This window comes from Carlito syrichta, unplaced genomic scaffold (assembly GCF_000164805.1).
Source record: "Carlito syrichta isolate Samal-C Ts95f unplaced genomic scaffold, Tarsius_syrichta-2.0.1 Scaffold236936, whole genome shotgun sequence".
In the NCBI taxonomy this organism is placed as follows: domain Eukaryota; kingdom Metazoa; phylum Chordata; class Mammalia; order Primates; family Tarsiidae; genus Carlito; species Carlito syrichta.
Window position 1 is genome coordinate 37,526 of NW_007181032.1, and position 10,204 is coordinate 47,729.

Below are 10,204 nucleotides of genomic sequence, written 5' to 3' on the forward strand. Positions count from 1 at the left end.
ACCCCGCCTCCGGGCCTCCGGGCCGCCGGCCGCCACCATGGTCTCCAAGTCCGACCAGCTGCTCATCGTGGTGTCCATCCTCGAAGGTGAGCGGCCCGAGACTCGCTTGCGCCGCGGCCGCCTCCCGGATTCTAGCAGAGGCGTGTGGGGCCGAGGCGTTGTTAACCTTAACATCCCTGTCATCCTCGCAGTCGTGGTCCCCGCAGACTTGTTCAGAGTGGTCCGCGGTGAGGTCTGAGAGGCAATTGATTTAAAAGCCTCTCAGGGGAGGATGAGAGCTATTAGGGATAAGTGATATTTAGCGTGACTAGCCGTAGCCCCAGAGAATCTAGGAGAAACGATTTCCATCAGAAGCAGCACGTCGATGCCTTCTGTGTAGGCGCCGAAAGTGCTCCGGGGAAGCACGTTCGGATCTGCGGTCTCCCAGTAATCGCATTCCCCAGAACTTTGACTTGAACAGATGCTTCGTGCAATTTCAGAAGTCTTGCGGAGGCCGTTCCCTTTTGGAGGTCTTGATGGAGGCCCTAGGGAACCACAGTTGTTAAGAGGTTGGATTATAGATTCCTTAAAGGTGTGTTTGTTGATTGAATGGCATTTGGTTATTGGGGACTCACTGAGTGTCAGGCACTGTGCTGGGGATGGAAGAAAATGACTGTCCTGGCTCCAGAAGCTAAGGGTGTAGCATGGAGAATCTGCCGACAAATAATTTGTCAGGGTGTGGGAGAGGGAATGACCAGGTCTGTCTGGGAAAGATTTACCGGGAGAGGTGACGTGTATGTGAGGGTACTTGGGGAGTTGGCAGGCGAAGAAAGGAAAGGCGTTCCAGGCAAAAGGAAGAGCAAAGAGCACTTACGGTATGGAACAGCAAAGCACTTATTTGCCTTGGTAAAATCCATTCAATAATTGTCGCTTAAATTCAGTGTTGTTAGAAAGTAGAAGACAGAAAGGTGGAGAACACAGGAATTAACGGTAAATTGGGGACAGTTTATAAATAACATGTGAAAGAGGAGTCATCTTGAGCTGGACCAGAGAGATGTGACTGGATTTTTTTTTTCCCCATGGGAGGGTATTTTGTGGAGGTCTGGCACTATTTGGGGGGGAGTGTCATGTGGGAGGGTGGGAAACATTGTAAATCTAATGTTTGAGTTTTGGAACAAGAGACTGACCAGAAGCTATAAAGTTAACAAGTTTGCTATAAACAATTAGTTACTGATTGTTTAAATATATTGAATTGAAATCACCTTGTAATTTGTTCAACAACAGCTTTTTGACTGACTTAAAAATGTGCCCCATTGCCGGGCTCGGTGGCTCAGCCTCTAATTCCGCACTTTGGGAGGCCAAGGTGAGTGGATTGCCTGAGCCCGTGGGTTCAAGACCCGCCTGGGCAACTTGGCGAGACCTCATCTCTACAATAAATCAAAAAACCGGGTGTGGTAGCGCATGCCTGTAGTTCCAGCTACTCAGAAGGCTGAGGCGGAAGGATCGCCGGAGCTCAGCAGGTCCAGGCTGCTGTGGCCGGGGGCAACCACTGCACTCCAGTCTGGGCGACAGAGTGAGACTCCAACTCAAAAAAAAAAAGAAAAAAAAGTGCCCCGTACTATGAGGAAACATATAATATCCTTTCTCTTCAAGGATGTACAAGTCTGACTATTTGGAGAGATCCAGTTAATGTGCAGGACACAATTTGCTGGGTTGTAATATTATAAATATGTGATATGGACTGTAAATAGAGGCTTGGGGTTGAAGGGGAATGCTGGCTGAAGTACTTTGAATTATAAGTAAGCTTTACATAGGTGAGGATAGAAGAAAGCCATTCCAGGTGATGGGATAACCCTAGCCAATGTGGGAATGAGCATGGTAGTTAGAACATTGAAGAGGTCAGCAAGATGACCTAGGTAGAAAAAGGTGAATAGAAATGTGGAAAGAAATAAGCTTGTATAACGGGAGCAAGTAGGTTTTGGAGGACCTTGAAAGGCAAAGTTGTTTGGAATTAACATTTTAAGAAATAAGGTGGCAGCATATATTCCTAAATAGGAGAGTGCTTTTCTCAAGATCAGTCTAGTAGCCGTGCATAGGGAAGAGAACCTGGAGTCACGGTTTAGGTTGTTGCTACAAACATACCTACAACTGGCATGTGGCATGTGGTCACCACAGACTCTTCCTTCCCTTTTGTTTGTTTTGTGTTGCCTCAAACCAAGAACCTGGGAGTCATCCTCATCTTGGATTCCATCTCCATCCTCAACTTCCAAATGGTCACCAAGTTTTATTGATTTTATTTTCTAATAATATCATCTGCTACGTATGAACTTTTGAATGAATGAGTTTCCATGAGTTGCCTTGCTTAGGGATTCTCATTAGCCACCTAACTTGTGATAATCTTTTCAATGGTCTGATTCCTTAATGTTTTCCTTTCCAGAAACCTCTAGACTGTCCCTGTTACTATCTGAAGATACTCTTTCTGAAATGCAAATCTGATTCTCTTAAAATCCTTCAGTGCCCTAAAGGATAATGTCTAAATATCTTACAGTAGCACGCATGGCCCTTTGTGGTAGATATCTTGCCTACCTTTTCAGTTTGTCTTCCTTTAAGTAGTCCCAGCCCTTCAGTTATAGTGAACTGCTTGCAATTTCTTGACTACACTTCTAGAAATGCCCTTTATTCAAAAGAAAATGGTCGAGCTTTTACTATGAGCAGATTTGGGCTATGTGCTAGATTCCAAGAATGAAAAAGACTGTCTAGTCTCCATGTATTCATTGTCTTTGGGTTGAAGCAGGGACCTCTTTGTTCTACTGCATATCCTCTGTTTTTATGCATGTTGGAGGTTATTAGTTACAGTAGTTTGGTGGAAAATAAAGATTCTTTGACATTTCTGAAATTTGTTTGGGAACCCTTGTTACCTATTAGAGCAGCAGAAAGCAAGGTCTGGAGAGCTGTCTCTGTAAGTGTTCACTGGGAGAGCCCTGCCATAGGTGTTACGACTCCTAATAAAGAGTTTAAAATGTGGCCACACTTGAGCGCACAAGGTTTGCAGTCTGACCAACTTAATTCCTAATCAAGTAACTTGTGCCAGGGTGAGTAGCAATAGGCATTTGTTTACTTACTAGAGGCTAACATTTCCCTCGCCAAAGTCTTCTTCACCAGATTTACAAAAAGAATTTGTTGACTCTCTACAAGCTTCTTAGTGCTTCTTTTTGATGTACTTTACTTCCTGTTTTCTGTTTTGCTTATTTGGCATCCCATCATCTGATATGATACTTGACTCTAAATATTCCCTCACTAAACATTAAAGAAATGGGGGTGAGTAGTACAAATGAAAAGTGATGTATGGGTAGAATATTTTAATATTTATTGATAATGTACACCATTGTCCTTGAGAGTAGAATGAATGAATCCATGTGCTTATTTTTATTTAGCTAACTTGGAAAGTATTCTTACTTTAACAGGAAAATTAAGAATCCCAATTATAAAGGGATTATTTATAATTTATTTAATTGTTTTGGCTAATTTGAATATTTCCAAGCTTTTCAAATGACTGTTCCATACTGAGTACTGGTATAGTAATTTCTAAAATTGGTGTAATTATATTAACTCTTTTTTTTTTTTTTTTTGAGTCAGAGTCTCACTCCGTCACCTAGGCTGGAGTGCAGTGGAAAGCTCACGGCCACCCCAGCATCAACCTGTTGGGCTGCAGCAATCCTTCTGCCTCAGCTTTCCAAATAGCAAGAGCTACAGGCGTGTGCTACCACACTTGGCTAATTTTTATTTATTTATTGTAGAGATGAAGTCTTGCCAAGTTGTCCAGGCTGGTCTCGAACCTGTAGGCTCAGGCAATCCACTCACCTTGGCCTCCCAAAGTGCTGGGATTACAGGTTGAGTTACGAAGCCCGCCCATATTAACTCTTTAATTCCAAACGTTATTGAGATCTTTGCTCTTAAAAGTGTGAATCGAGTGCAGCAGCAATCACATCACCTGAGATTTTGTTAGAAATGCAGAATGTCAGGCCCACCTAGTCCTATCTACATTTTAACAGAATTCCTAGGTGATTCAAATTAATGTTAGAGATGCATTAATTTGTAAACTATAGCTTTCAATTTAATTCATATTTCTTATGAATTATAAAAGTAAGTATATATGTAAGTCTGTGTTAGTGAGATAGTTTATGAAATGTGTGATGTCTGTCATAAAAAACACATACTGGCTGGACACTGACTAATGCCTGTACTTCTGGTACTTTGGGAGGCTGAGGCGGGAGAATCACTTAAGCTCAAGAGTTTGAGACCAGCATGGACAACAGACCTCGTCTCTATAAGAAAATAAAAAAATTAGCCGGGCATGGTAGCATGTCCCTGTAGTCCCAGCTACTCAGGAGGCTGAGGTGGATAACCCAGGAGTTCCAGGCTGCAGGGGAGCTATGATCGTGCCACTGTACTCCAGCTGGGCAGCAGTGAGACCCTGACTCTAAAATAATATGTACCATTTGATTTTCATACACTTCTGATTAACCTGTATAGTCTTGTTTCTCCAGGTCGCCATTTCCCCAAACGCCCAAAGCATATGCTTGTTGTAGAAGCAAAGTTTGATGGAGAACAGTTGGCTACTGATCCTGTGAACCATACTGACCAGCCAGAATTTGCTACTGAGTTAGCCTGGGAAATTGACAGGAAAGCACTTCATCAGCACAGGTGACTGTTATTTTCATTTTAATTTAGCATATTTATCAATTTCTTGTTTTTCTGGCTCTTACAAATAAATACAGCTGAGTATTCCTTATCTAAAATACTAGGAACCAGAAGAGTTTCAGATTCTGAATTTTTTTCAGATTTTGGAATATTTGCATACATATAATGAGACATCTTGGGGATGGTACCGAAATCTAAATAAGAAATCATTTTATGTTTTATAGACACTTTAAACACATAGCCTGAAGGTAATTTTATACAATTTGGTTTTTTTTTGAGTCTGAGTCTCACTCTGTCACCCAGGCTGGAGTGCAGTGGCACTCTCACAGCCACCACAGCCTCGACCTGCTGGGCTCAGGTGATCCTTCTGCCTCAGCCTTCCAAGTAATTGTAACTACAGGCACTTGTTACCATGCCCAGCTTATTTTATTTATTTATTTGTTTTACTGTAGAGATGAGGTCTCACCAAGTTGCCCAGGCTGGTCTCGAACCCCTTAGCTTAGGTAATCCTCTCGCCTCGGCCTCCCAAAGTGCTGGAATTACAGACTTGAGCCACCATGCCGGCCTGTACAATATTTTTAACAATTTTGTGCATGAAAGAAAGTTTGTGTTAAGCGCTTATGTATGGAATTTTCCACTTGTGATGTCATGTCAGCACTTAAAAAGTTTCAGAATTTAGAGCATTTCAGATGCTTAACCTGTAAATTTTCTCTCTGTCTCTCATTACATTATAGTAATAGTCATAGTTTTTAATTTTTTTTAATGTCAAGAGATTTTTCGAAGTAAATTGGAACAATAGCATTTAAGCATTAGAACAACACTATGAACTTAGTATTATTATTATTTCCCCCATATTATAAATGAGGAAACAGGCCTGAGATGTTAAGTAACATACCTCAAGTCAGTCAGCTGGATAGCAATAGACCTGAGCTTTTAACTACTGTACTACCCCTAGCAATTTTGTGGTTTATTTATTTATTTATTTATTTTTTCCCTAAAATGTGAGACAGCAGGTATTCTAGAAGGGCCTTGATAATGCCTACCTCATATTAAATATGGGTTGAAATTCATTGTTACTTCTGTTAATTCGCTTGTTTTATAGTTACCTGGCTTGCCAAAGATATATAGAGGGCTATCAAATGAAAAGCTATGGTAGTAATTATATAAGGGATTCTTTCTAATTATATTTGATTCTAAACAAACACTGTATTAATAAATAAAATAGACTTATAGTATCTTATTTTTTCATGAGCTCTATGTTCAGAAGCAGGGAACAACAGCATACTTTTATTTATTGAAGGATTGAAAATATATTTTCTTCTGAGAAACTCATAATATTGCTTGTTCTCAACACTAAGTTAAATCAAAATAGAAAGTTAAACACAAGAAGGTAAAGGGGAAAAAATTATTTGCTTCTATTGCTAGATTAGTCCATGGATGTATTAGAAGAGGTATTGGATTCTTAGAGAGTAAAAATATTATATTTCCTTTCAGTGGCAGCTGGAATATCTGCTTCTTTGGAATCCTGCTATGAGGTGTTAGGGCCTGCATTTTTGGTTGTGTTAGTGCCAAGTGGCACCACCCATATTGTTGTAGTCTAAGAAAATAGTACAGATAAATTGAATTGACAAGTGATGATATTATGCCTAAGTGCAGTGTAGTCATTCTACTAAATAAAAGTGATGGTAAAATCTGTTCTGCTCAATGCATGAGCCAGTACAGGGATTCCAAACTCAGAGCCCATGCTATAGCAGTCAGTATCGTGTTACAGAACATTGTCATGTACATTATTAATTTGAATTTTAAGTTTATAATTTTATGGTATTTAATTCCTAAATTTATCATGCTTTCTTAGCTACAAAATGAGCTATAAGCATATATGTGTATTTGTCTATTATGTATGTGATAGTTTAAGAAAAATCATTTAAAATCAATCCTGAAGATTTATGATAATTTTTGACTTTCAAAAGATTTTATACATTACAGAAACTTGAAAAACATAGCCTCTTAAATGAGAGAAACTAAGATTTTGACATGTTTTGTATATTATTTAGTTGTCATGTAGATGAGTGGTTATAAGTAATAGTTCTTGCCAGTTTAAGAGTTTTTTTAAAGAAAATATAGAATAGATACAGTTTATCCAGCAAAAGGATAATTATCTTGATAATAATAGGCATTTTCTTCAGGGCTAATAGAAAGTTCAGTGTTCAGCAAAAATCATTTTATTTATCATATAAATTATTTTGACACAGGCTACAGCGTACTCCTATCAAACTTCAATGTTTTGCCTTGGATCCTGTATCTTCAGCCAAGGAAACCATAGGCTATATTGTTTTGGACTTAAGAACTGCTCAAGAAACAAAGCAGGTATTGCCCTTTTGATTTCTTGTTAATGATTATGTTAGACAGTTTATTATTTTCTAAAGGTATCAGGTTGAAGAAAAGCACATGAAATAGTGGAACTGATAGATCATAGACTTGAACCAGTATAGCAGTTCTGATGTTTTAGTTCATTAATTTGATTTAGAAAATCTCTACATTTTAATTATTTCTTTAACCAAGAACTGTCTTCCTCAAAGAAATGTCTCTGAACTCAAACCTGAATCCAAGTTGCTGGTATCTCAAGCTTAACATGTTCAACTACAGAGCTTTCCTTTCAAAGGTAGTCCTCTTTCAGTGTTCCTTGCTTCAGTGAATGGTTACCACCCTCCTTTCAGCTGTACAAGTTGAAAATATGGAAGTCTTCCTTGACATTTCCCTTTTCCTTCCTCCATAGCTACCTGTTCCGTTCCCCCCCACCTTGTAATCCATATACTATTCTGCTTTTAACTGCTACCACCCTAGCCTAAGCCACTTTTCGTTTCTTTACCTTGGCTATCATAGTAACCTCCTAATTGGTTTTCCTGCTTCCTGCTCTCTGCATTCCTTGCTTAAAAGTCAGAGCAAATGAACTTATTGAAACATGCTTGATATTATATAACCTCCTCTTCTCCCCAAAGAAAAGACTCAGAATTTTGTTTCCCGTGTTAGTGACTTTTGTTATTGAACCTGCTTATACCTTTTTAAGTGGCCTCCAACATTTTTTGTATGGTTGACTTGAGAGACTTTCCTTTCTGTTTTTCATAATATCTTTGGTCATAATTTTCTTAAGAAAAATAAAGTAACAAATTAAAAAAGTTAGTATCTTCTCTTTAATTTTAACCTCTCAATTCTTGAATTGAATCTCAAATTAGATTTTGAGAAGAAAAATTTACCTGTTACTAGCATTTTTGCTGATGATAGCAATGATATTTGCAAATGATAGGTCAACCTTAGCCCATTTAAAAGAAACTGAAATCTTAAAATGCTTTAAAAGAGGACTTGTTTTCTTCCCATCTTTGGGTACTCATCACCTCTCTAACCGTGGGTCTTATCCTAAGAAAAATTTTCTGCTTCAGTCTTAGACCCTGAAACAAGGGCCTTGATCGGACCTTTGCTGTTTCTCTTACCCAACTTCTCTCTTGCATCATGCAAGTATCTGGAATATACTTTTGCAGTCAGTTTGGTTACAGAGAAGGTAAATCCTCTTAGGAGGGAAGGTATCTGAGGGAAGAGATCCTGCCTCTAGTGCTCTTGGTATTTCCCATCCCCTTGTCTTGCCATTTAGGACAGTTTATCAGCGTATTTGTGATCAAAGTTAAGGAGAAATGGTTCAAAATTACATTAGTTTTATGAAAACCAAATGCTGTCTTGCTTATTCTCTTCTATTTGCTAGCATAAATATTTGAAATTGGCTAGTAGAATATTTGAAGTCCAAAATGAATTGATTTTCTATAAATAAACATAAACACAGAAAAATCTGGATTTATTTTTCTGAGTTATATAACAGAAAAATACATTATACATTCTCTTGAATAACTAAAAATTCTCTTCTAAGCTTATATTCAAAATTAGAACACATTTGTCACAAGAAATACAGCAATAAACTATATTATGCATTTTTATCTTTAAAACTACTAGTTTTTTTTTTAACTTATGGTCTTGCTTAATTCTATTTTATTTTATTTTATCTTATTTTATTTATTTATTTATTTATTTTTGAGTTGGAGTCTCACTCTGTCACCCAGACTAGAGTGCAGTGGCCGCTTCCGGCCACTGCAGCCTCGACCTGCTGGGCTGCAACTACAGGCGCGCACTACCACACCCGGCTCATTTTGATTTATTGTAGAGATGAGGTCTTGCCAAGTTGCCCAGGCGGGTCATGAGCCCGCGGGCTCAGGCAGTCCACTCAACTCAGCCTCCCAAAGGCACGGGATTACAGGCTGAGCCACCGAGCCCGGCTAATTCTAATTTACTTACCAAACATTTGACTATAAAACAGCAGCTGGTTTTGATTAGTATAAGCACCAGTTACTATATCTTTATCTAACAATGATCTGAGTAAGAATGCCATTCCTTTTTTTTTTTTTTTCATTAATCAGTATTTTTTATTATGGTTTTGTGGGGTACAGTTAAGGGTTAGGTGTACAATGACGTTTCATTCAGGCACCCTGTAGATAAGAAGTGTTTTCCCATCCCCCGACAGATATTTGCTACTGTTAATCCCATCCCCCTCCCCCCCATAGTTTCGCAGTACCATCCGTCATTTTCTCATAGTATTGCATTGGATGTTCAAGGTCCATTATATGAGTGAGAACATGTGATATTCGGATTTTTGTTTTTGTGAGAGGTCACTCAGTATTATAGACTCTAGTTCCATCCAGGTTGCAGCGAAATTCATGATTTTGTTCTTTTTTTATGGCTGCGTAGTATTCCATCGTGTATATGTACCACATTTTTTTAATCCAGTCCTCTTTTGATGGGCAGCATGGTTGTTTCCAGGTTCTTGCTATTGTGAACAATGCTGCGATAAACATACGTGTGCAGGTATCTTTTTTATAGAGTGAATTGTGTTCTTCAGGGTATATTCCCAGTAGGGGGATTGCAGGGTCATATGGAAGGTCAATTTTTAGAGCTTTTAGGAATCGCCACACTGCTTTCCACAGAGGTTACACTAGTTTACACTCCCACCAACAGTGTAGAATTGTTCCCTTTTCACCACACCCTCTCCAGCAGCTGTTATTTTTTGAGTTGTTGATAATTGCCATTCTGACTGGAGTTAGGTGGTATCTCAGTGTGGTTTTGATTTGCATCTCCCTGATTAGTGAGGTTGAGCATTTCTTCATGTGTTTGTTGGCTGCTCAGATGTCTTCTTTTGTGAAGTGTCTGTTCATATCTTTTGCCCATTTTATAATAGGGTTGTTTGTTTTCTTCTTTTCAGTATGTTTCAGTTCCTTGTAGATCCAGGATGTTAAGACTTTGTCAGACCTAGAGTTGGCAAATACTTTTTCCCAGTCTGTAGGTTGTCTCCCTGCTCTCTTGATGGTTTCTTTGGCTTTGCAGAAGCTTGTCAGTTTAATAAGGTCCCATTTGTCTGTCTTCTCTCTTAAGTCCTGTGGGTTTCGGGTTTTGTACAGGAATTGGATGCCAGTTCTGATTCCATGAG

General features: G+C 38.9%; 1 protein-coding gene across 3 annotated transcripts in view; it reads left to right on the plus strand.

Moving 5' to 3' along the window:
- CEP120 (centrosomal protein 120) overlaps window positions 1-10,204 on the plus strand; it is a 75,752-nt gene that overhangs the window by 306 nt on the left and 65,242 nt on the right. For 2 of the 3 annotated variants that reach the window (XM_008051824.1, XM_008051825.1), the window contains exons 1-3: window positions 10-86; window positions 4,527-4,683; window positions 6,933-7,047. In XM_008051824.1, coding sequence (XP_008050015.1) covers window positions 38-86; window positions 4,527-4,683; window positions 6,933-7,047 — 321 coding nt within the window. In that variant the 5' untranslated portion in view covers window positions 10-37. Of the gene's footprint in view, window positions 1-9; window positions 87-4,526; window positions 4,684-6,932; window positions 7,048-10,204 lie in introns of those variants that run through there. The other variant, XM_021709478.1, reaches the window with a different exon arrangement.